Source organism: Salmo salar, chromosome ssa29, assembly GCF_905237065.1.
Source record: "Salmo salar chromosome ssa29, Ssal_v3.1, whole genome shotgun sequence".
Lineage (NCBI taxonomy): Eukaryota > Metazoa > Chordata > Actinopteri > Salmoniformes > Salmonidae > Salmo > Salmo salar.
Window position 1 is genome coordinate 26,495,797 of NC_059470.1, and position 26,704 is coordinate 26,522,500.

Here is a 26,704-nt window from a genome sequence, read left to right on the forward strand (position 1 = left end):
AGAGAGAGACACAGAGAGAGCGAGAGAGAGTCACAGAGAGAGGGAGACAGAGAGAGAGAGACAGAGAGAGAGAGAGAGAGAGAGAGAGAGAGAGAGAGAGAGAGAGAGACAGAGAGAGAGAGAGACAGAGACAGAGAGAGAGAGACAGAGAGAGAGACAGAGAGACAGAGAGAGAGAGAGAGACAGAGAGAGAGAGAGGGAGAGAGAGAGAGACAGAGAGAGAGACAGAGAGAGAGAGAGAGACAGAGAGAGAGAGAGAGACAGAGAGAGAGACAGAGAGAGAGACAGAGAGACAGACAGAGAGAGAGAGAGAGAGACAGAGAGAGAGAGAGAGAGAGAGAGAGAGAGAGAGAGAGAGAGAGAGAGAGAGAGAGAGAGAGAGAGAGAGAGAGAGAGAGAGAGAGAGAGAGAGAGAGAGAGAGTATTGCGATGCCTCTTACTGCCTCTTACTGCCTCCATCTCCTGACAGCTGCACTAGAGAGAGATAGAGGCATGCGGGCTTCAATGGACGGGCTCAATACAAACTGGAGGAACACACCAGTCTAGGGGACGAGGGGGAGGGGCATTTTTCTCCCCCCACCATGTAGAACTTTTGGCAACTTTTTTTGTTTGTCTTACACTGTTCCTATTAAACTCTTTTATGCACATGTACATACATTCATTATAACAACACATTTCATCATTACGCACTGCGGTGAGAACAACTGGGCCTGACAATAGAGTGTGTTTCTTGGGGGAAACTAGAGGGCTTTACCAACTTTGTGATTTGGGAGCGAGCCCCTATTGTTCAGATCCCTCCCCCTTCTTGGGAAGTGGGAGGACCCGAAAAGGCGTCGCAAAGGGGAGAATTGTTTGAGAGCTCAGTCATCCAAAAACGGCCATTCAATGTGAGAACTTGGGGAGCCTAAGAAAATGTCGGTGGCATCGCAGTAAATTACTAAAGCAGTAAAGAAAAAGGAAAAAGTGTCTTCCCCCCCGGATTTTACTGAAGTAAAAAGCTGAGAAAGAGATCGATTGTTGTCCGAGGAGTAAATACCAACTATAGCACGTTTTGGTAAGTTTTTCTTTACTAATGATCTCTGTCTTGCAGTACTACGCGAAGTAATGACACATGCGTTACAAGTTAACAATATGTTTTTATTTATGTAATAACGGATTCACTCAGGGAAACATATTTTACACACGGATGTGCGATAACATAAACATTGTATGTTCAGTGTTTTTCAATGTTGTAATCGGGATGCGGGTACCTCGCTAACTTTGTGTGTAACAATTGTTTTGTTTCCACGTTTTTATTTGATTCAACCACCTTTCAGGCCAAATCAATAGAAGCAAAGACTGCGCGCTTAATATTGGGAATATGGAACGAAATGGTCATAAAAAGTAGTCATTTGAAAATGTGATTGTAGGATGGTTGTAGAAGATAGTTTTGGGACGCATTGAGTGATGGAGGTAGTAGCCTTTGACCATTTCTGCCTTCAGCTTTCGGAATTGCGTCTTTTTTTGGGCCAAATTAGTTTCTCAAACGTTAGATCTTTGTGCCTGAATGCATTTTGTATTATTCTCATGATAAAAATGTATATTATTTTTTGGTAAAAACATTGTCATTTTAAGACCAAAAGTGTGTAGATTGTTGCAGGCCTCAGTCCGTAGTCGTTCCTATAGAGGAGAGTAACAGAAAACAGACATGGCAAAGCGCTGCCAAATTCCCTCCCCATATCGTTGGTTTCATGCCTACATCTTATTTATTAGCCTGCCTCAATGTCAACCCGAAACAGATTGGATTTTATCTCATGACGCACAGCTTTGACACCACTAATTGTGTGCTTTTAAAAAGAACCCACTCTCCTCATCACTAAACCAAACGTACACTGTGCAAGAATAACCTAATTACAATAAATTGACAGCTGGTCCAACTCTTCTGAACCATCAATGCGGCGGAATGCCTGAAAGTATTTTAGCTGTGAGCTGTCAAGGGCGTCTCTCAATGAGTCTCATATCATCTCTGTGCTGAGGAATGATTTAATGAGAAAATATTTTTTGATAATCCAATGGGCTAATGAGCTCTTGGCGAATCCTCGCATAGGTGAGATTGTCACTGCTCTATTTAGAATACATTTAGCCCAACTGCCTCGCATAGAAAAAAACACCTCAGTTAAACCGACAAGACACCCTGTCAACTGGAGAGATTGTTTCAGCTCAATCCATGATGTCAGATGGATTAAAAATGAGGGCTTGAAATTGCCAGGGATCTCATGATACCATATTATCACGATACTTTGGTGCCGATATGACACACTACATGACCAAAAGTATGTGGACACCTGCTCATCGAACATCTCATTCCAAAATCATGGTCATTAATATGGAGTTGGTCCCCCTCTTTGCTGCTGTAATAGCCTCCAATCTTCTGGGAAGGCTTTCCACTAGATGTTGGAACATTGCAGCATGGACTTGCTTTCATTCAGCCACAAGAGCATTAGTGAGGTTGGGCACTGATGTTGGGCGATTAGACCTGGCTCGCAGTCTGCCTTCCAATTCATCCCAAAGGTGTTCGATGGGGTTGAGGTCAGGGCTCTGTGCAGACCAGTCAAGTTTTTCCAACACCGATCTCGACAAACCATTTCTGTATGGACCTCGCTTTGTGAATGGGGCATTATCATGCTGAAACAGGAAAGGGCCTTCCCAAAACTGTTGCCACAAAGTTGGAAGCACAGAATTGTCTTGAATGTCATTGTATGCTGTAGCGTTTAAGATTTCCTTTCACTGGAACTAAGGGGCCCAAACCATGAAAAACAGCCCCAGACCATTATTCCTCCTCCACCAAACTTTACAGTGGGCACTATGCATTTTGGCAGCTAGCGTTCTCCTGGCATCCGCCAAACCCAGATTAGTCCGTTTGACTGCCAGATGGTGAAACATGATTCCTTACTCCAAAGAATGCGTTTCCACTGCTCCAGAGTCCAGTGGTGGTGTGCTTTACATCACTCCAGCTGAGGCTTGGCATTGCACATGGTGATCTTAGGCTTGTGTACAGCTGCTCGGCCATGGAAACTCATTTCACGAAGCTCCCGACGAACAGTTATTGTGCTGACGTTGCTTCCAGAGGCTGTTTGGAACTCGGTAGTCAGTGTTGCAACCGAGGACAGACGATTTTTACGTGTTACACAATTCAGCACTCGTCGGTCATGTCCTGTGAGCTTGTGTGGCCTACCACTTTGCGGCTGAACCATTGTTGCTCCTAGACGTTTCCACTTCCCAATAACAGCACTTACTGTTGACCAGGGCAGCTCTAGCAGGGCAGAAATTTGATGAAAATACTTGTTGGAAATGTGGGACAGTGCCACGTTAAAAGTCACTAAGCTCCTCAGTAAGCCATTCCACTGCCAATGTTTGTCTATGGAGATTGCATGGCGGTGTGCTCGATTTTATACACCTGTCAGCAACGGGTGTGGTTGAAATAGCCGAATCCAGTAATTTGAAGGGGTGTACACATACTTTTGTAAATACAGTACCAGTCAAAAGTTCTGACACAACTACTCATTCAAGGGTTTTTCTTTATTTGTACTATTTTCTACATTGTAGAATAGAATAGTGAAGTCATCAAAACTATGAAATAACACGTGAATCATGTAGTAACCAAAAAAGTGTTAAACAAATCAGAATATATTCAATATTTTAGATTCTTCAAAGTAGCCACGCTTTGCCTTGATGAACGCTTTGCACACTCTTGGCATTCTCTCAACCAGCTTCACCTGGAATGCTTTTCCAACAGTCTTGAAGGAGTTCCCACATACACTGAGCACTTGTTGGCTGCTTTTCCTTCACCCTGCAGTCCAACTCATCCCAAACCATCTCAATTGGATTGAGGTCAGGTGATTGTGGAGGCCAGGTCATTTGATACAGCACTCCATCACTCTCCTTCTTGATCAAATAGCCCTTACACAGCCTGGAGGTGTGTTGGGTCATTGTCCTGTTGAAAAACAAATGATAGTCCCACTATGCACAAACCAGATGAGATGGTGTATCGCAGCAGAATGCTGTGGTAGCCATGCTGGTTAAGTGCGCCTTGAATTCTAAATAAATCACCAACAGTGTCACCAGCAAAGCACCCCCACACCATCACACCTCCTCCTCCATGCTTCATGGTAGGAACCACACATGCGGAGATCATCCGTTCACCGACTCTGCGTCTCACAAAGACACGGAAGTTGGAACCAAAAATCTCAAATTTGGACTCATCAGACCAAAGGACAGATTTCCACCGGTCTAATGTCCATTGCTCGTGTTTCTTGGCACAAGCAAGTCTCTTCTTCTTATTGGTGTCCTTCAACCACGAAGGCCTGATTCATGCAGTACCCTCTGAACAGTTGATGTTGATGTGTCTGTTACTTGAACTCTGTGAAGCATTTATATGAGCTGCAATTTCTGAGGCTGGTAACCCTAATGAACTTATCCTCTGCAGCAGAGGTAATTCTGTGTCTTCCTTTCCTGTGGCGGTCCTCATGAGAGCCAGTTTCATCATAGCGCTTGATGGTTTTCTTCATGTCTTTAATGAATGATGGACGGTCGTTTCTCTTTGCTTATTTGAGCTGTTTTTGCCATAATATAGACATGGTCTTTTACCAAATGGTGCTATCTTCTGTATACCAACTCTATCTTGTCACAACACAACTGATTGGCTCAAACTCATTAAGAAGGAAAGAAATTCCACAGATGAACTTTTAACAAACCTGTTAATTGAAATGCATTCCAGGTGACTACCAAATGAAGCCGGTTGAGAGAATGCCAAGTGTGTGCAAAGCTGTCATCAAGGCAAAGGGTGGCTACTTTGAAAAATCCCAAATATAAAATATATTTAGATTTGTTTAACACTTTTTTGGTTACTACATGATTCCATATGTATTATTTCATAGTTTTGATGTCTTCACTATTATTCTACAATGTAGAAAATAGTAAAAATAAAGAAAAACCCTAGAATGAGTAGGTGTGTCCAAACCTTTAACTGGTACTGTATAATATATGTATTGAGATTCTCATGATTTTATATGTATTTCTATTTGATACTGTGATTTTATAGTTTTTTTATTGTGATTTTATGTCCCAAACATATTGCTCACCATGTCTTCTGCAGAGGGACAAGAGAGAGTCATGAGAAAACAAGTTTTAATCAGTCATGGAAATAAAAGTGATGAAAACAAATTGGCTCCCTATTTAAATAGAAGATGGAGAACAAGCTATGAAAGAAAAATACTTTGTTTTGGTGCGGGTACAGTCAATTAATGTAAAAATAATATTGTGATATTGTCAAAACTAAAAGATACAATATATTGTAAAAAAGAATATCCCGATATGTAACTGTATCGATATTCCCCCCATCACTATTAAAACCCTTTCCTGCAGTCAAACGACCAAATTCTCCTCTGGTGGCCTTATGGGTGGAATATTATTCATATTTTTCATAATTTCATAATTAATAAACATTATTTATTTTTTTTATGAACAGAAAATCCGGTGTTTCTATGTCAAAGAGTTCTGTTATATTTCAGTCTTCTGTGATGTATATAAAGTGTAATATTGGGATGCAAACTCTAAATGTAATACATTTCAACTCAACACCTGTACCATGTCAGATGTATTCTTTTGTTTAAGCCCATAACCATGTGTGTGAGGTGTAAACTTTTGTTTTAAAGTAGATTTGTTTAAGACTACCAAGAAACACTGTGTGACCCTGATTTAGCCCACTGCAGTAAAATGTGTGATCTTTGCACACCTTTACTTAAAGAGATCAAGAAGAATGATCTCTTCAATTAAACTGAATAAGTGAACTGGTTTACCAAGAGGCTATGTATGTTTGGCATTGGTTCCTGAGCCTCTGTCTGAGGGACATCTAAGGAACGTCTTGTTTGGTAACTCTGGTGTGGTAGAGTTTGTTGTTGACCTTCGGCGGTCGCGGTTCAAAGCTATTCTCTAATTCATTCCAGTCTGATTGGCTTTCTCTCCTTTCTCAGTCTTCTGATCTTATTTGGTGGCACAGCTTTGAGCAGCCATTAGCTATGTGCCGATGAATGCACACATTTTACTGTTCCATTTTCATCCCAGCCCAACATTTGTTAACTATTAACAACAGGGTTAAAGACAAGGATTGGTCCATAGGCCTAATCTGGAAAGATAACATCAGGCCTTGAAGTACTGTGAGTTGTTAAAAATACATGACAGGTCCTTACTTTTGTTGCCTTAATAGGTGTGTGTTTGGCATTGGTGTTTTGGTCCACTCTCAGTAGGTATGTCTTGTTCTGTCTATGAATAACTTGGCTTGGCTAGGACTCATTGGATAGCTCTTGTTTTGACAATGACTCAATGGATAGATCTCATCCTGTCTGGATGTGTTTTCTTGGATAGTTCTGGTTCTGGGCAGGATAGCTCTTGTACTGGCTATGTTCTGGCTATGGGTCCATGGTTAGTGCTTACTCTGGCTAGGTTCTGGTTGCTGTTGTTTTGCTTCTGATGCCATGAATATAGATTGGCACTGAGTCCATGGATCGATTATGTCCTGGCTGTACTCTGGGTGGATAGTTCTTTACTTCTTGTTCTGGTGCTGTGGGACTTTTTGAGTTCTGTCTAAGTTCTGGCTACAACTGTGGAAAGGTTTATTGTTTTCTTAGAAGATTTAATGTTAATTGGCAAAAGGAGAAAAATAACTCCTGAGGGTATGCTTTCATCTGTGCTACAGCGGGTACGATCATGTAGTCATAACAGCCTGCAGGCTGCTATCTGCGGGCCTAACTCTGTGTGTGTGTGTGTGTGTGTGTGTGTGTGTGTGTGTGTGTGTGTGTGTGTGTGTGTGTGTGTGTGTGTGTGTGTGTGTGTGTGTGTGTGTGTGTGTGTGTGTGTGTGTGTGTGTGTGTGTGTGTGTGTGTGTGCGCGCATGATGGTTCTCCAATCAGGATTATCTCTTTACACTGGAATGTGCAGCTTGTCACTCTCGTCTTGAACACGCCCCTCTCAGGATCACCTGCATGTTCCAGTGAAGTCAGATCTCAGTGTAGGGCAGGCTGTGTGTTTCTCATAGCCTGCACTGTGGAGTGTGCTTGTGAAAGAGAGCGACTTTAGGCTGTGAGTCTATCCATATTAGGCGGTTATACTAGTGTTTTAGTGTAATGGTGATCATACACATAGCCAACTATAAAGGCTTGGCTGCTGGAAGCTCAGTTGAACATTTTCCCACAGTTCAAACCTATTGTTCTGTAGATTTGCATATAGGGCATTCTGGCTATGTTGTTTACTTGATATATTGTGCTTTAGTGTTGCAGGGGTTGTAGGGTCAGGTTTCTCATGTCCTGGTGGTTTTAGGTGTCCAGTCTCAGAGAGGGCCACCTGGAGCAACAGGTGGCCAGGGTCCAGTACCCTCCCCTGGGGCTCCGAGCCACCCTGCTCCCAAGCCTGACCCTGCATACCTCGATAGCCTTCCACAGCATCTTCCATACAGGATGAGAGGGAGAGAGAGGGAGGGATGGAGAAAGGAGGTAGAGGAGAGGGGAATGAAGGAGGGAGGGAATAGAGAACATAGCTGTGCAGGAGAGAAGCGTGGAAGAGAAAGGGAAGGGAGGACAGAGATAAAAATTGCAAGCGGAGGAGTGAAAAGTCTGCATCGTTTGAGAGACATAGACGTTGTAGATGTTTGCTCACACTCCTGTATCTCTGCCACCTACCTAACAATTGATCACATTACACAGATGTACCTGAAACGATGTGCTTTTGGCCTTTCAGCGTTGTTGAATAAATCTCCTTGAGACCTGTCTCAGTGATAATACAGTACATACAGTGCATTCAGAAAGTATTCACACCCCTTGACTTTTCCCACATTTTGTTACATTACAGCCTTATTCTAAAATGGATGAAGTTGTTTTTTCCCTTCATCATTCTGCACACAATCCTCCATAATGACAAAGCAAAAACAGGTTTTTAGATTTTTTTTTGCAAATTTATAAAAATTAAAAAAAACGGAAATATCACATTTACATACGTTTTCAGACCCTTTACGCAGTACTTTGTTGAAGCACTTTTGGCAGCAATTACAGCCTTGAGTTTTCTTGGCACACCTATATTTGGGGAGTTTCTCCCATTCTTCTCTGCAGATCCTCTCAAGCTCTGCCAGGTTGGATGGGGAGCGTCGCTGTACAGCTATTTTAAGGTCTCTCCAGAGATGTTTGATCAGGTTCAAGTCCGGGCTCTGGCTGGGCCACTCAAGGAAATTCAGAGGCTTGTCTCAAAGCCACTCCTGTGTTGTCTTGGCTGTGTGCTTAGGGTCGTTGTCCTACTGGAAGTTAAACCTTCACCCCAGTCTGAGGTCCTGAGCGCTCTAGAGCAGGTTTTCATTAAGGATCTCTCTGTTCTTTGCTTCGTTCATTTTTTCCCTTGATCCTGACTAGTCTCCCAGTCCCTGTCACTTAAAAACATCCCCACAGCATGATGCTGCCACCACCATGCTTCACCACCAGGTTTCCTGTAACATAACAAACTGTCGAAAAAAATCAAAGGGTCTGAATACTTTCCAAATGCACTGTACTACATACTGTACTGTTAAAGATGGGTATTTCAAACGGGGCTTAATTTGGCATGTAAAAAAAAAGTACAAAAATATCAGGGTTAGAAAAAAATGTAGTCTTCTTTTTGATATACAGACATTAAATTTTGTTTATTCTGCCTGTTCTTTGGAATGTTCTAAATAGATGTAGCTTGTGTATCCCATTGGTTAGATACGTTTTTATAGGCATTTTATTTCTGTATGCCTAGCAGGAGCTTGTATCCTAGCGGAAGCTTGTAGGCCTAGCGGGAACTTGTATCCTAATGGGAGCTTGTAGGCCTAGCGGGAGCTTGTATCCTAGCGGGAGCTTGTAGGCCTAGCGGGAGCTTGTATCCTAACTGGAGCTTGTATCCTAACTGGAGCTTGTAGGCCTAGCGGGAGCTTGAAGGCCTAGCAGGAGCTTGTATCCTAGCAGAAGCTTGTAGACCTAGCGGGAACTTGTATCCTAACGGGAGCTTGTAGGCCTAACGGGAGCTTGTATCCTAACGGGAGCTTGTAGGCCTAGCAGGAGCTTGTATCCTAGCAGAAGCTTGTAGGCCTAGCGGGAACTTGTATCCTAACGGGAGCTTGTAGGCCTAACGGGAGCTTGTATCCTAACGGGAGCTTGTATCCTAACGGGAGCTTGTAGGCCTAGCGGGAGCTTGTATCCTAACGGGAGCTTGTAGGCCTGGCGGGAGCTTGTGTGCACACTCAGCTCACGTGTGTGTAGGGAGCGGTTGGAACGCAATTGAGTGAATGAGACACAGAGGGGAAAGGGAATTTAGGGAGAAGAGCTGTATGATGCATGGCTTGGTTTCTTTTTTTGTTGTGCCCCGTAAATGCACATGTAGAAATGGAACACTAAAGTTAAAGCAAATTAACTTTCTTCAAGACACTTTTAAAATTACAAAATGTCACATGCCCGTTTTGGCAGCCACAAAACACAATCCACCAAATAGTTTTACAGTATAACATTTTATTTAATTAAAGATCGAGTTTTGAGTATTTGAGTACTCTATTAAATACATGCCTATAAAAACCTGATGGAATACACAAGCTGCATTCCAAATGAGGACAGTTTTATCACAAACTCTAAATGGACTGGTTGATTGAAGTGGAACATGCCCATCCCTACATACTGTAGTTTTGTACTGCTGACTGTGTAGTATCCATCACCAGCTTGCCACCCTGAATCAGAAGACTAGTTTTACGTAGGTACAAGTCACACTTATGTTTGAATAAAGGCACGTGTGACCTCTAGCGTCAGTGACCTCTAGGTGTGTTGACACACACTCTGCTGTTTGTGTGTGAGAGACTGACATAGTGTTGTTAGATCATTGATAAACTCCAGACACTGGTAAGTAAGCAGAGTGTGTGTAGACAAACAGTCCTGTGTGTGCTAAGTAGATATTTGTACAAAGATTAGCTAGCGTTAAACGAGCCAAGAGCCACGCAGGCATCCTCTCAAAGACCATTCACACAGGAGCACCAGATAGCACAGCAACGCTCTGACGGAAACCTCTCTCACCCTCTCTCGGTTTCTGTCTGTCTCTTTCTATCTTTGTCTCTGTCTCTTAAGGCGTCAGCGCGCTGCAGTTTGGCTGGCTCCTAGCCTAACCGAACGAGTTTGCTCGCATACTCCCTTAAAAGACCTTCGCTTGAAAAACGAGAAAAATTGGCCTTTACTCTCTCTCTTACACACACACACACACACACACACAGAGTTTGTGTGAACAGAACCCCACTGAGCCATCAACATATTTTGGTTGGAGCCATCCTTCTATGTCATCTTGTGCCAATGTGTTATGACTGTGTTATGACTGTGTTATGACTGTATTATAACTGTGTTATGACTGATATGACTGTGTTATGACTGTGTTATGACTGTGTTATGACTGTGTTATGACTGTATTATTACTGTGTTATGACTGATATGACTGTGTTATGACTGTATTATTACTGTGTTATGACTGATATGACTGTGTTATGACTGTGTTATGACTGTGTTATGACTGAGTAATGACTGAGTTATTACTGCGTTATGACTGATATGACTGTGTTATGACTGTGTTATGACTGAGTAATGACTGAGTTATTACTGTGTTATGACTGATATGACTGTGTTATGACTGTGTTACGACTGTGTTATGACTGAGTAATGATTGAGTAATGACCCATCACTCTGTGACAGGCACTGGAATGTCTTCTCCCTAGGGAGGGATCAACCAATGTCTTAAGCCCTCTGCATGCTTCGGTTCGGCTGGCGCCTAGCCAAACTCTGCTAGGTGAACCAAATGTATGCTCTCATACTCTCTTAAAAATGTGTCATTCATTTTCATGTTTTTGCAGAGGAGATCTTAGTCACGCAATTTTACATCTAAGATGTTTAGTGCAGTATTTCTCAAGTGAAAAAATGTGCATGAAAACAATTAGTCTCTCGTTGAATGACAATAAACACTTCATTGAAGAATCTCTACTGTTGACCAATCACTGACGTAGGGGCATAGTCTTGAGCTAGCGAACTTCGGTTTGCCTCGAAGATAAGGTTTTTTGTCCACGAACAGCCGAATAAACCCTTACCCAAAGACCATAACGAACGATTTGATATTTCAGTTCGGATCAGGAAGGTGATTTGATATTTTAGTTCGGATCAGGAAGGTGATTTGATATTTTAGTTCGGATCAGGAAGGTGATTTGATATTTCAGTTCGGATCAGGAAGGTGATTTGATATTTTAGTTCGGATCAGGAAGGTGATTTGATATTTCAGTTCGGATCAGGAAGGTGATTTGATATTTCAGTTCGGATCAGGAAGGTGATTTGATATTTCAGTTCGGATCAGGAAGGTGATTTGATATTTCAGTTTGGATCAGGAAGGTGATTTGATATTTTAGTTCGGATCAGGAAGGTGATTTGATATTTCAGTTCGGATCAGGAAGGTGATTTGATATTTTAGTTCGGATCAGGAAGGTGATTTGATATTTCAGTTCGGATCAGGAAGGTGATTTGATATTTCAGTTCGGATCAGGAAGATGATTTGATATTTCAGTTCGGATCAGGAAGGTGATTTGATATTTCAGTTCGGATCAGGAAGGTGATTTGATATTTTAGTTCGGATCAGGAAGGTGATTTGATATTTCAGTTCGGATCAGGAAGGTGATTTGATATTTCAGTTCGGATCAGGAAGGTGATTTGATATTTCAGTTCGGATCAGGAAGGTGATTTGATATTTCAGTTTGGATCAGGAAGGTGATTTGGGTCCTACCATCATAGGCTAAGGTGGTAAACTTCTTGCGGATTAGTGGGACGCTACCGTCCCATTTTGACAATTTCCAGTGAAATTGCAGAGCGCCAAATTGAAATTAAATTACTATAAATATTCAACTTTAATGAAATCACAAGTGCAATACATCAAAGTAAAGCTTAACTTGTTGTTAATCCAGCCAAGTGTCAGATTTCAAAAAGGCTTTACGGCGAAAGCAAACCATGCGATTATCTGCGGACAGCGCCCAGCACACAAATGCATAACAAATCATTTTCAACCAGGGAGTTGCGACACAAAAGTCAGAAATAGCGATATAAAAAAAGCCTTACCTTTGAAGATCTTCTTCTGTTGGCACTCCAAAAGGTCTCAGTTACATTACAAATGGTCCTTTTGTTCGATAATGTCCTTCTTTATATCCATAAAAACTCAGTTTAGCTGGCGCGCTTCAGTCAATAATCCACTCGGTTTCCCTCCTTCAAAATGCATACAAAATGAATCCCAAACGTTACCAATAAACTTATCCAAACAAGTCAATCAACATTTATAATCAATCCTTAGGTACCCTAATACGCAAATAAATGATCAAATTTATGACGGAGAATCGTTATTGTCTTTACCCGGAGAAAAATACCAAAGAACGCGCTCTCAATCACACGCTTGGAAACACTACAGTCAAAATGGGAGCCACCTAAAAAAAATACAAGTTCTGGCTCATTTTTCCAAAAACCAGCCTGAAACTCTTTCCAGAGACTGTTGACATCTATTGGAAGCCCTAGGAACTGCAATCGGGCACGATTTCGCCCTATTATAAAAGTGCCAGCCATTGAAATCAGTGGTAGGATGTGTTCTTTTTTGGGGGGGATGGTTTGTCCTCGGGGTTTCGCCTGCCATTTCAGTTCTGTTATACTCACAGACATTATTTTAACAGTTTTAGAAACTTTAGAGTGTTTTCTATCCAAATCTACCAATCATATGCATATCCTAGCTTCTGGGCCTGAGTAACAGGCAGTTTACTTTGGGCATGCTTTTCATCCGGACGTCAAAATACTGCCCCCTATCCCAAAGAAGTTAAACAAGTCTATTTCTTTTTACTACAAGTCCCCATCATTCCCAGAGATGTGGAAACCTATCTTAGCTGATTGGATGGATCTGGTGGCTTTCCCTGGTCTGGGATAATACCACTAGTCTATATTTGTTGCTTCACTCATAAATCAAAATAACTGATCTGAGAACAGCAACACAGTCAATTTAGATTTTAGAGATGCTATCATGTTCTGTTGTGACAGTTACTGTAGCAATACAGATTACCACAGATTCTGCCTGTGTTTGTTTCTGTTGCTATTGGCACAGGTCTGTCTGTCTCTCTGTCTGTCTGCATTACTGCGCTTTGGCCTGCTTCTCTTTTAGTCCGGAACAACATCATTTTAGTTTGAGTGACAGGACACATGGAACTCCTCTGGCCTTGCTATAACATGTCTGAGAGTCTCTCTCTCTCTCTCTCTCACACACACACACACACACACACACACACACCGGTAATCCTGTTTCTGACACTCAAAGCTCCCTTTGAAATGAGTCCCCTCCAGCTGTTCCTGTGGCATTTAGGGCCCAAGGCAACTCACTCAGTCACACACACACACACACACACACACACACACACACACACACACACACACACACACACACACACACACACACACAGTCACACACAGACACACACACGCAGACACACAGACACAGACAGACACAGAGACAGACACAGAGACACACAGAGCCAGAGACACACAGAGACAGACAGGGTTTGTTACACTAACCTGATCTTTATTACTATGTAATAAGCAGTCTAGTACAGTCTTATTGACAAATAACCCCTATCTCTCAGCCATCTATTATTGACATATAACCCCTATCTCTCAGCCATCTATTATTGACATATAACCCCTATCTCTCAGCCATCTATTATTGACATATAACCCCTATCTCTCAGCCATCTATTATTGACATATAACCCCTATCTCTCAGCCATCTATTATTGACATATAACCCCTATCTCTCAGCCATCTATTATTGACATATAACCCCTATCTCTCAGCCATCTATTATTGACATATAACCCTTATCTCTCAGCCATCTCTCTCCTTTCACTATGCCATATCCCTATATTTTCTCTATCCCCCTTTCTTTTATACCTGATTTTACATTTCCTCCTTGTTTTCCCAGGCTGTTTCTTATATCTGCATTCTTTCTCCCTCTCTCTCTCATTTCCCATTCTTTCTCATTTCTTTATTCATCTCTCTCCCTCCTCTCTTTCCCTCCTTTCCTCCCCTAGAGAGAGCAGTATGCAGGACAGGAGTCAGGCTGGGCTGAGCAGGGCTGCTGAATAATATGGAGAAATGTCTCTTGATTTATAATCGGTTCCATTCACTCTGATGTATGAGCTGCCAAAGAAGCTTGGGGCCCCTTCCACTCCACTCCTCCCTTTATTTTTTCCCTCCCCTGCAGCCCTGGAAGAACTCACCGGGAATATGCATGTATGTATGTGCAAAGGTATATCTTATTGTGTGTGTTTATCTGTCTTTGTGTGTCTGTAACTATAATCCATGTACGTTGTTGTGTGTTTATCTGTCTTTGTGAGTCTGTAGCTATAATCCATGAAGGTTGTTGTGTGTTTATCTGTCTTTGTGTGTCTGTAGCTATAATCTATGAAGGTTGTTGTGTGTTTATCTGTCTTTGTGTGTCTGTAGCTATAATCCATGAAGGTTGTTGTGTGTTTATCTGTCTTTGTGTGTCTGTAGCTATAATCCATGAAGGTTGTTGTGTGTTTATCTGTCTTTGTGTGTCTGTAGCTATAATCCATGAAGGTTGTTGTGTGTTTATCTGTCTTTGTGTGTCTGTAGCTATAATCCATGAAGGTTGTTGTGTGTTTATCTGTCTTTGTGTGTCTGTAGCTATAATCCATGAAGGTTGTTGTGTGTTTATCTGTCTTTGTGTGTCTGTAGCTATAATCCATGTATGTTGTTGTGTGTTTATCTGTCTTTGTGTGTCTGTAGCTATAATCCATGAAGGTTGTTGTGTGTTTATCTGTCTTTGTGTGTCTGTAGCTATAATCCATGAAGGTTGTTGTGTGTTTATCTGTCTTTGTGTGTCTGTAGCTATAATCCATGAAGGTTGTTGTGTGTTAATCTGTCTTTGTGTGTCTGTAGCTATAATCCATGAAGGTTGTTGTGTGTTTATCTGTCTGTGTGTCTGTAGCTATAATCCATGAAGGTTGTTGTGTGTTTATCTGTCTTTGTGTGTCTGTAGCTATAATCCATGTACGTTGTTGTGTGTTTATCTGTCTGTGTGTCTGTAGCTATAATCCATGTATGTTGTTGTGTGTTTATCTGTCTGTGTGTCTGTAGCTATAATCCATGTATGTTGTTGTGTGTTTATCTGTCTGTGTGTCTGTAGCTATAATCCATGAAGGTTGTTGTGTGTTTATCTGTCTTTGTGTGTCTGTAGCTATAATCCATGAAGGTTGTTGTGTGTTTATCTGTCTTTGTGTGTCTGTAGCTATAATCCATGAAGGTTGTTGTGTGTTTATCTGTCTTTGTGTGTCTGTAGCTATAATCCATGAAGGTTGTTGTGTGTTAATCTGTCTTTGTGTGTCTGTAGCTATAATCCATGAAGGTTGTTGTGTGTTTATCTGTCTGTGTGTCTGTAGCTATAATCCATGAAGGTTGTTGTGTGTTTATCTGTCTGTGAGTCTGTAGCTATAATCCATGAAGGTTGTTGTGTGTTTATCTGTCTGTGTGTCTGTAGCTATAATCCATGAAGGTTGTTGTGTGTTTATCTGTCTGTGTGTCTGTAGCTATAATCCATGAAGGTTGTTGTGTGTTTATCTGTCTGTGTGTCTGTAGCTATAATCCATGTACGTTGTTGTGTGTTTATCTGTCTGTGTGTCTGTAGCTATAATCCATGAAGGTTGTTGTGTGTTTATCTGTCTGTGTGTCTGTAGCTATAATCCATGTACGTTGTTGTGTGTTTATCTGTCTGTGTGTCTGTAGCTATAATCCATGAAGGTTGTTGTGTGTTTATCTGTCTTTGTGTGTCTGTAGCTATAATCCATGAAGGTTGTTGTGTGTTTATCTGTCTTTGTGTGTCTGTAGCTATAATCCATGAAGGTTGTTGTGTGTTTATCTGTCTGTGTGTCTGTAGCTATAATCCATGAAGGTTGTTGTGTGTTTATCTGTCTGTGTGTCTGTAGCTATAATCCATGAAGGTTGTTGTGTGTTTATCTGTCTGTGAGTCTGTAGCTATAATCCATGAAGGTTGTTGTGTGTTTATCTGTCTGTGTGTCTGTAGCTATAATCCATGTATGTTCTGGAGGATTGGACTGGTCTTGTTGATAACAACTTATATTTTATTTTTGTATGCCTCTGTGAGTATACTTTTACAATGTGATGACGCCAGTTTGGTGTGTGAGTGAGTGTGAGTGTGTGTGTGTGTGTGTGTGTGTGTGTGTGTGTGTGTGTGTGTGTGTGTGTGTGTGTGTGTGTGTGTGTGTGTGTGTGTGTGTGTGTGTGTGTGTGTGTGTGTGTGTGTGTGATACTGGGCATTAGTTTGGTGGTGTGTGTGTGTGTGTGTGTGTGTGTGTGTGTGTGTGTGTGTGTGTGTGTGTGTGTGTGTGTGTGTGTGTGTGTGTGTGTGTGTGTGTGTGTGTGTGTGATACTGGGCATTAGTTTGGTGTCTTCTTCCTGTGGTGTATGGGACTGATTACTTGATTACTCAGGGAGTGATTACTCAGGGAGTGATTACTCAGGGAGTGATTACTCAGGGAGTTTGCTCTGGGGCTCTTGGCTCTTAGTGAAAGCTTCTGAGAAACGCCCTGTCTTCCCTGAAGAGACGCACACACACACACACACACACACACACACACACACACACACACACACACACACACACACACACACACACACACACACACACACACACACACACATTTTGTATGAAAGGCTCTTTATGCTTATGAAGTTAACTACAGTATTCCATTTAGCCGTTGCATGTGGTATGACGAAAGCAGTAACTTCTAGTCTATAGCTCATTATTATCATAGACACACACAACTGTAAACACACAAGCTGCAACACACACATGCCCAGGGTGGTGTTGGGTAGTGGGTTAGGGCTCAGTCAGGTCTTCCCACAGAGGCAGACATCCATCCAGCGTCTGTCGTGACATTGTGTTTGTTAACCATGGCATTATGAACCCTGCCGGAGCACCAGAATTAGTGTTCAATGGTTCATTTTGCCTCGTTATATAAATGATGCAAATGCAGCGGTGCCTAATTGATTAGAGCCCCCTCCGGGCCTGGCTTGATCTCCCTCGTTAATCCCTGAGACGGCCTGGTGCTCGTTAGCATCGATGGAATGATGGGGTGGAGGGGGGAGAGAATAGCTCATTAATACTTTGTGAAGAGTGTGGGGGGGTCCCAACCTTGTTAGACGATGCTTTTGATGTGAAATTTCTGTAGCATGGGAGCTGTTGATGTCTGGAGACGTAGAGAAATGTTGAGAGGGAGATTGTGGGTACTCAGCTCAGAGAGAGGGGTATGAACGAGGCGCGGCCTCCTGGGTTCCACCTGCTAGAGCGGGCTAAACTGCCAACCTCACCAACTCAGACCCTACCAGCGCCACCATCAGGAGGGCACGGCGTCCTGATAGAAATGCCTTGTAAAGACCAGCTAACATGGTTCCCTAATCTACATGACATAGACCTGTGTGTGTTCTACATAGAACAGTTCTATCTGAACGTTCTGTAACATTGGTTTTACCACATTAAACGCAACCCAGAACTATCCAGAACGTTGCGGCAACATCCAAAGACATTAAAACCAGTTGAGGGTGATAGCTCTGACGTCATCCACATACAGTATTCCTATGGAAAACTCCAAATGGCGCATGAAGCCGGAAGTATTTGAATATGAAGCACGTCACATTGCTGAATGGGGCTGTAACCAGCAAAGGATCATGGTCGTTGTAGTCATTTTCATCCTGGCTGAGGTAGTCAACCTATGAGCACACCACACCCTCATAAGGGCAAGAAGTGTGCATGAGGGTGCGAGCCTCCTCGTAGCCTGCCGGCTCGTGATTGGTCTGTGTCAGCACGTGTGACGACAAATGTAGTAGTCAGAATTGATCACTGTTTAATTAAATATCTTGGTTTGTAGCGAACAGAATTCACGTTGGAGATTGAACTTGATCATAATAAACACATTTTAGAGCCCATAACGGGCATCTACACAATTTTTTGGCCTCGTTCTGGCGATCGGAATTTACATAGGCTTTCTGGGGCAGAACAGGACTTTTGACAAAGCTCATGACTTCATGCTCCAGACCGGACACTGGGCAACATTATGAGAACCCTGAGAGAACACTCCAGAATATTCTGTTAATGTCAGAGGTCAGAGAGAAGCCAGGTACTGGACTCGTCAGTGAGAGGGCCGGGACTGTGTGTTCAAACTGTATGTGCTACGTATAGACCTAGCCATAGCATAGGGATAAACTGGTTCCTGTACAGCTAACAGCTTGCTCCTGAGTGTAGCTAACAGATTGTTTAGGTAACAGTGTAGGCTATTAAAGCTATAGTCTGGGATTCAGAAAACAACGAAACGGCAGCACTGCCACTTGTTTTGGTAAACAGCTGAGGGAACGGGCTGGGGAAATGTAATTCAGTCCCTCCAGGATTTCGCAGGTATTTTTTGGTGATATTTGCCGACAAGAATTGCTGCGGCAATTCTGAGATGTAGCATAGCATTATACAACGATTTTGTCTAATTGGTTCAGAAAATGCGCTGATGAGGGAAAAAGTTTGTTGACTTGTGGCTTGATTGAACCATATTATGCTGTTAGTGTCCAGTGATTGGTTGAAATTTCGAGCCCTCTTTTTGTACTATGGTGATGGGTCAGTTTTATGCAATAATATTGCGATGATTTAAATGTTTCATGCGGAAATTGTGTGGTGATTGGTCAAATTTGCAAGCCCACACTTATTATGAGGGGAATTGTTGATTTTGCCCCCAAAAAATGCGATCGCAGAATTGTGGAATCCTGGAGGGACTGGTAATTCATCTTAAATTGGCACATGCAATGCCAAGTTCGATTCCCACTGGGGAACAGTACAAATGAAAATGTATGCACTCACTACTGTAAGTCGCTCTGGATAAGAGCGTCTGCTAAATGACTAAAATGTCAAATGAGAGCAGAGCTGTAGCAGTTGTTGTCTTTTATCTCCTCCACTCAGCCCCAGCCTGACCAGCCTGACCAGCCTGACCAAAGGGCCAGCATCCAGATTGACTGAGTGCAGGGAAAATATGTTGGACACATTCAAACGACGCTCTCACACACCCTCTCATTGACAAGACCCTCTGTCCTCCTGCTCGCCTGCCAGTTGACATCTCCTCCGTTAATTTCAACCCTGTTCTGCTTTCTCAGTCAAGCCCTCTCCATCCCGTTCACCCCCCAACCCTCACCCATCTAAGCCCCCCCCCCCCCCCCCCCACTCACCTCTCCACACTACTCTCAACCCTCTTGGTCATTGAACACCCCCCCACCTCCCCACTCACCTCTCCACATTACGCTCAATCCTCTTGGTCATTGAGCCCCCACCCCCCCACTCACCCCCACAACATTACTCTCAAACTGCCCCCCCCCACACACACACACTCTCTTCCTCTCCTCTCTTCCATTGAGCAGGTCCCATCATCAGCTCTTCCCGGGGCCCTTCAGAGTAGCGTCTCCCCTTTCTCTCTGGGGGTCCGTGGGGTCTTTGTCCCCTTTCTCTCTAGGGTCCGTGGGGTCTTTGTCCGCGCGCCGGCTCACTGCTTTACAATGACTCTCCACTCTATTAAGGTACGTTCTGCCTGTTAGCGTCGCTAGGGGCAACCGGCCTCCCGCATGGCAGCTATGCAGTGCGGCATTGTGGGCCGGCGGGCCCGAGCGGAGCAGTTGAACCCAGCAATCCTCACACTTGACACCGCATGTGTTTATCTAAAGGGGGGCCATTGTGATGTTTGGATGGGGGGGTAGTAAAGGATGTAAAATGGTGGATAGAAAGAGAGAGAGGGTGTGAGGAAGAGAGGAGGAGGAGTGGGGGGGTGATACATATTCAACAGCTTAGCTACCCAACACCCCTAACCCCCCCCCCCATCCTGTGTCCTCTCTCTCCATGCTAGAAAGCAGATGGAATTTCAGTGCTCAGGGAGGAGGCTCCAGCCTGGTTTTATCCAATTAGCAGCCTTGTCAAAATTAATTTATCCTGGGAGGCAGGGGAACAATGGGGCCCTGATTTGGCCTGGGGAACCCAAGAAGCCTGCCTGCACCAGCACCACAATGAGGCTTTATCCACTGACTCCTAATACCTCTCACCATCTCATACACCTCTCACCATCTCATACTAGTACACAGCATACCGTTACATACACCAGACCTGCCAACATTGTCCAACTTTTTAGAGTACCAGACGCGCGCGGCAAATTGGAGATTCAACTCTCTCCGCGTAGCACGGAATTGGGGTTTTCTTTCCCCCGCATGCTCGTGCGCACGCTGTTCGTGAGTCTGATCGCAATTATAGAATTGTACCAAATCAAGTCTACAAAAGGTTGGAATTCTTTCTTTCTTGACAGCATTCCAAACATTTAAACAAATAATCGCATCGACACAGACCGCAAACTATGTAAAGGTGTCTATTGTATTTCTTTGCAGCGCATATATCGTTTCAGATTTTCGAAATTGATAAAATCTCAAATATAGTACAAAGGCATTTTAAAAGCATTGCCTCTATAGTTAATACCGGACACTCATCCATTCTTCATCACGCAGTCTTCTAAACTCCAGACCCCATTTAATTCCAAGATGTTTATATTTATTTGTGATTATACTTTTGTAATGCTTTTTGTGACGTGGATCATAATTACTGTTACAGTCTATCAGGATGCGTGATCCTCGTAATGATACGTGGAAAATACAACTAATGGGACGCAGAATTGAACGTATATCACCCTCGCACAAATGCGAACAGTTATTTTTCATATTTGTATTTAATTTCTTTCAGTAGCAAATGTGAGTGAACTGCTGTCACTTTAGAGCCACTGAATGTCCATCTTATGTTCGCTAACGTTAGCTTGAACCAATGTGTTTACCTTTCCACAACAGAATGGAAAAGGGATTTGTCCATGTGTTAACTTACAGCTGACAGTCGGCAAACTCAGCATCACAACCACCAGGAGGGACAAACACGATGTAGCTACGTCTAATTATAATGTATTCATCTCCATGTCCGTTGACACAAACTCCATTCATGTCTGTGTTTTGCAGCTCGAGAATCGGGATGTTAGATTTACTCAGTGGATTTTAAAAAATTAAAATAAAAAATAAAAAATAAAATAAAAAAAATCAGGCCCTATTCATTTCTGCGTACTTTTAACTCGGATCTCGTACCTGCTTACATGGACAGAGAATTGCATAGTTGGTACACAAAATGCGTCCATGTTGGCAGGTCTGCATACACGTATATGCCCATAGTACTGATGCAACATCCAAGACTCATAAGTACTGCTTGCCATCTACATCTCTCACATAAGAGCAAACAACATACTCATATACCTATAGTCACTCATACACTCCACACACATAATACAGGCCCGACCCAGCCCATACCCACAAGTCAGTTTATTAGGTACACCACCCTGTTCACAACAAAATGGTTTGCTCCTACAGACAGGGAGTCACATGGCAGTGGCTCGCAATATAAAGCAGGCAGACTGTAACCGGCATCGTAAGGATTGGACCAAGGTGCAGCGGGAACCTGTATACTCATCTTCTTTATTAAATCAAAAGAAGGAAAAACAAACAAATCACGTATACAAAACAACGAACGACACTAAACAGTCCTGTCAGGTGCACAGACACAAAACAGGAAACAACTACCCACAAATCCCATTACAAAACACCCCTATACATAGGACCTTCAATCAGAGGCAACGAGGAACAGCTGCCTCCAATTGAAGGTCAATCCAATGAACTAAACATAGAAATAGATAGACTAGACTGAACATAGAAATACACTCACATAGAACATAGACCAAAAAACCCCGGAACACATAAAACAAACACCCCTCTTACATAAGTACATAGCCCAACAAACCCCGAACCACATAAAACAAACACCCCCTGCCACGTCCTGACCAAACTACAATAACAAATAACCCCTTTACTGGTCAGGACGTGACACGGACAGGCGCAAAGGCATTCAGTTACTGTTTGATTGAACATTAGAATGGGCAAAATGAGTGACCAAATCAACGTTGAGCGTGGTATGATTGTCGGTGCCAGGCGCCCCGGTTCCAGTATCTCAGAAACAGCCGGCCTCCTGGGGTTTACCGAGAATGGAGCGACAAACAAAAACATCCAGTCAGCAGCAGTCCTGTGGGCAAAAACAGCTTGTTTATGATAGAGGTCGAAGGAGACAGGCTGGCCACAAACAGGCAAATAACGGCGCAGTACAACATTGGTCTGCAGAACGGAATCTTGGAAAGCACAACTTGGCGGTCCTTGTCACGGATGGGCTACTGCAGCAGACGACCACACCGGGTTCCACTCCTATCAGCTAAAAACAAGAAGCGGCTCCAGTGGGCACGCCACCACCAACACTGGACAATTGAGGAGTGGAAAAACATCGTCTGGTCCATTCAATCCTGGTTCCTGTTGCATCATGCTGATAGCAGAGTCAGGATTTGGCCTAAGCAGCAGGCATGGTACAGGCTGGTGGGGGTGGTGTAATGGTGTGGGGAATGTTTTCATGGCTCATGTTAGGTCCCTTGATACAAATTGAGCAATGTTTCCATGCCCCGAAGAATTCAGACTGTTCTGGAGGCAAAGGGGGGTCCGACCGGTACTAGATGGGTGTACCTAATAAACTGTCATACGCAAACGACCCCAACACACCTCTGGAGCTTATAAGATACACACAGGAGTTTACAAACATACTGACAGGGACAGATTTACCAAGCTTTGAACTGGGACCAAAAAATGATAGTTACATATCAGGATATTTTTATTGACGATGTATCGTTTTGACAATATCGAAGTCTTATTTTTACATTAATTGACTGTACCCGCACCAAAACAAAGTATTTTTCTTTCATAGCTTGTTCTCCATCTTCTATTTAAATAGGGAGCCAATTTGTTTTCATCACTTTTATTTCCATGACTGATTAAAACTTGTTTTCTCATGACTTTCTCTTGTCCCTCTGCAGAAGACATGGTGAGCAATATGTTTGGGACATAAAATCCCAGTTTGCAATACATATAGAATCGTGAGAATCGAAATACATATCATATTGGCACGTAAGTATTGTGAGGTTCCTGGCAATTCCTAGCCCTAATTTCTTCCTGGGGTTAACTCCAGGCTATTTGCAACACACTCTTATTCTTCTGTTGTAAATCAGAGGACATGTCTGTGTGTGTGTCTCTGGTCTTCATCAGCCTCCCTCTGCTCTGGGATGAGGAGGAGGAGAGAGAGGACAGGAAAGAATAGAAGAAGGCTTCATTAGTCTCTCTCTCTGCTCTCTCTCTGCTCTCTCTCTCTGCTCTCTGCTCTCTCTCTCTCGCTGTGCCCTCTCTTTCTCTCTCTCTCTCTCTCTCTCTCTCTCTCTCTCTCTCTCTCTCTCTCTCGCTGTGCCCTCTCCCTCTCTCTCCCACTCTATGGTCTCTCTCTGCTCTCTTTCTATCTCTGCTGGAATGGATGGATGGAAAAAGTTGTGTTGAGGCCAGCTTGTCATCCTGAGGCATGGTATCTGCTAAGCAAATACAGTCTATTCTGATGAAGGGATGTAGAAGAGCCAGAGAGGAGGCTGCTTTTAGGGAGGGTTGATGTTGGAGAGGTTCTCATGGAAGAAGAGTGTTTTTAAATCATGATGAATCATGTGAAACAGTGTGAGTGGGGTTGTTAGTCTGCAATGAAAATGTTTTTGTCTGTGTGTGTGGGTCTATCTATTAACAGCTGTTTTGCTTAGAATCCTGTGCCCACCAACCAAAGAAAATGGTTTCACTAAAGTGCCATTGGAATATAATTAAGTTGCTGTGTAATATTTTCCACTCTCTCTGTCCTGCTCTCTCCCTGTGTGCGTGCACACGTGTGTGTGAGTGTGTTTGCTACTCTATGTTTTTGGTCGTTAGGCTCTGTCACTAAAGCCTGAAGTTTCATAAATCATTCCCTTGCAACGATAGGATCAGAGCCAGCTTGTGTGTGTGCTTGTGTGTGTGCTTGTGTGTGTTTGTGTGCGAGAGTGTTAATGTGTTTATGTATTCTAGCATGTATGAGTATGCAGTGTGTATGAGTCTGTGTAGTACTGTGTGTTTGTTTATGTATGAGGATGTGTGTGTTCGCATGCTAGTGTGTATGTAGGCCTGTGTGTGTGTGTGTGTGTGTGTGTGTGAGAGAGAGGGAGAGAGAAAGAGAGAGAGGAAGGGAGAGAGAGGGAAACAGAAGGAGAGAGGGAGGAAGAGAGAGAGATTTTCTCTGTGAGCTGTGTGTGGACCACCCTCCTCATCCTGATGGGAAGTTGTTAGTTTAACCTGACAGGGAAGAATTTGGGAAACTTGGCAGTGACAAGCTCCCCGCTCTGCATTAACTGTTAATAGACTGACCATTACCAGCCCCCCTCTATCTTTCTCTCTGGCCTTATTTCTCCCTCTATCACACACACACACACACACACACACACACACACACACACACACACACACACACACACACACACACACACACACACACACACACACACACACACACTGCTGCGATACTAGTATTCCCCCCTTTCCCCTCCCTGTCCTCCCTGTATTCAGTTGTTCTTTGTGTGGTGAATACAGGCTCTCTGTCCCCTTCCTGCTCCCCCATACCCTCTACCTGTATCAGTTACACCTGAGTGGGGGAGAGTCGGGTTAACCCCCGCAGAATGAGGGCGCCTCTTTGATGAAGGGGCTGAAAGGGGGATGAGTGGTGAGGGGGTCAGTCGTAGCATGGGGTCAGTTGTAGCATGGGGTCAGTGCTGGCATGGGGGCTGATAGAAAATAAAGGTTTTGTTTGTGTCTGGGCTGGAGTTGTGTTTCTGAGGGCTGTGAGCAGGACCTTCACCTGGGCTCTGCCTTTCAGTGGGGTGTGTATATGTGTGTGTGTGTGTGGGTGGTGTATGTATATGTACCTGTATGTGGAGATTTGTTTATGGCGTTGCCATGGGATCTGTCAGTGGTTTGAGTGGTTGTTAGTTTAGTGGCAGAATAAAAGAAGGTGTGTGTATGTGTGTGTGCGTGAGAGAGAGTGTGTGTGTGAGAGTGTGTGGGTGTTTGAGTGTGTGTGTGCCCATTTGTGATTCAGTGGATTCACACTTTGTTTTGAGTGTCTTAAATCTGTGTATGACCGTCTGACCTCTGTCTCTCTTTCTCCCTCTCTCTCTCTCCCTCTCTCTCGCCCTCTCCCTCTTTCTCTCTCCCTCTCTCTCGCCCTCTCCCTCTCTCTCTCGCCTCTCCCTCTCTCTCGCCCTCTCCCTCTCTCTCTCGCCCTCTCCCTCTCTCTCGCCCTCTCCCTCTCTCTCGCCCTCTCCCTCTCTCTCTCGCCCTCTCCCTCTCTCTCTCGCCCTCTCCCTCTCTCTCGCCCTCTCCCTCTCTCTCTCGCCCTCTCCCTCTCTCTCTCGCCCTCTCCCTCTCTCTCTCGCCCTCTCCCTCTCTCTCGCCCTCTCCCTCTCTCTCGCCCTCTCCCTCTCTCTCTCGCCCTCTCCCTCTCTCTCGCCCTCTCTCCCTCTCTCTCGCCCTCTCCCTCTCTCTCTCGCCCTCTCCCTCTCTCTCTCGCCCTCTCCCTCTCTCCACCAGGGCATAGTGTATGGAAGATGTCTGGAACATTAGACTGGACTCCGTGGATGAAAAAGCGACGGGCACGAGTGCTGAGTGCTCTGAGTGCAGTGCTGCTGTGCTGCATACAGAGCGGCGCCACCGTCAGTGGTACCAGTGGTGAGTAGAGCACCGGTCATGACTCATGTCACAACATCTCAACAGTGAAACAGGGACATTTAGAGAGATACTAATATCAGAAGTAAGGATGCAATCCCATGTAGGTAGATGGAGAATAGGATAACTTCACACAGTTTAAATAGGTGTACGGCAGTGTCTCTCATCTCGCTCTCATCCCTCATCCTCTCTCATCCCTTTCTATCAGATGAAGTACCAGTGTTCACAGAGGAGCCTCTGTCGGTGGTCCAGAAGCTAGGGGGAAGAGTGATTCTGAGGTGCAGCACCCAACCCCCCTCAGCCAACATCAGCTGGTGGCTAAACGGGCGCGAGCTGGTTGCCGGGGCTGGCGGGGACCTGGGGGTGGTACTGGAGCCTGGCACGCTGCTCATCCCAGCCCTCACCAACCTCACCCTGGGCAGGTACCAGTGTGTGGCCAGCACCAACGCAGGGGCCCTGGCCAGTGTGTCTGCCAACGTCACCGCTGCCAGTGAGTTGTTGTTCATGCATTTAAGGTTTATATAACATCCAAACACATTGACACAGAAATAAAGCATCACCCAGTGTGTATGTTTCACCACAGTGTGAGTATTTGTGCTCATTTTCAACACTCTCCCTTCATTGGCTTTAAGTATATATACAAATCCTTATGCCAAGTTATTGGAATGTGGGAAAAACACTGTTAACTCAAAGTATCCGACTGAGCATACTATTGTACAAAAAACGGTCGTAAAAAAACACAATCTGTTTTTAAAGTGTAGCTGTTGGTTAACCAGTAGGCTGTTGGCGAGGGCAGAGTAGAGGACTGTAGTGTAACGAGACTCCATCGTGTGGAT

At 43.9% G+C, this 26,704-nt stretch overlaps 1 protein-coding gene across 4 annotated transcripts in view; it reads left to right on the forward strand.

Moving 5' to 3' along the window:
* Window positions 1-850: 850 nt before the first annotated feature.
* LOC106590470 (brother of CDO) overlaps window positions 851-26,704 on the forward strand; it is a 46,612-nt gene continuing 20,758 nt past the window's right edge. For 2 of the 4 annotated variants that reach the window (XM_014181531.2, XM_014181534.2), the window contains exons 1-3: window positions 851-1,054; window positions 25,734-25,871; window positions 26,077-26,358. In XM_014181531.2, coding sequence (XP_014037006.1) covers window positions 25,751-25,871; window positions 26,077-26,358 — 403 coding nt within the window. In that variant the 5' untranslated portion in view covers window positions 851-1,054; window positions 25,734-25,750. Of the gene's footprint in view, window positions 1,055-14,158; window positions 14,361-23,191; window positions 23,214-25,733; window positions 25,872-26,076; window positions 26,359-26,704 lie in introns of those variants that run through there. The other 2 variants (XM_014181532.2, XM_014181533.2) reach the window with 2 other exon arrangements.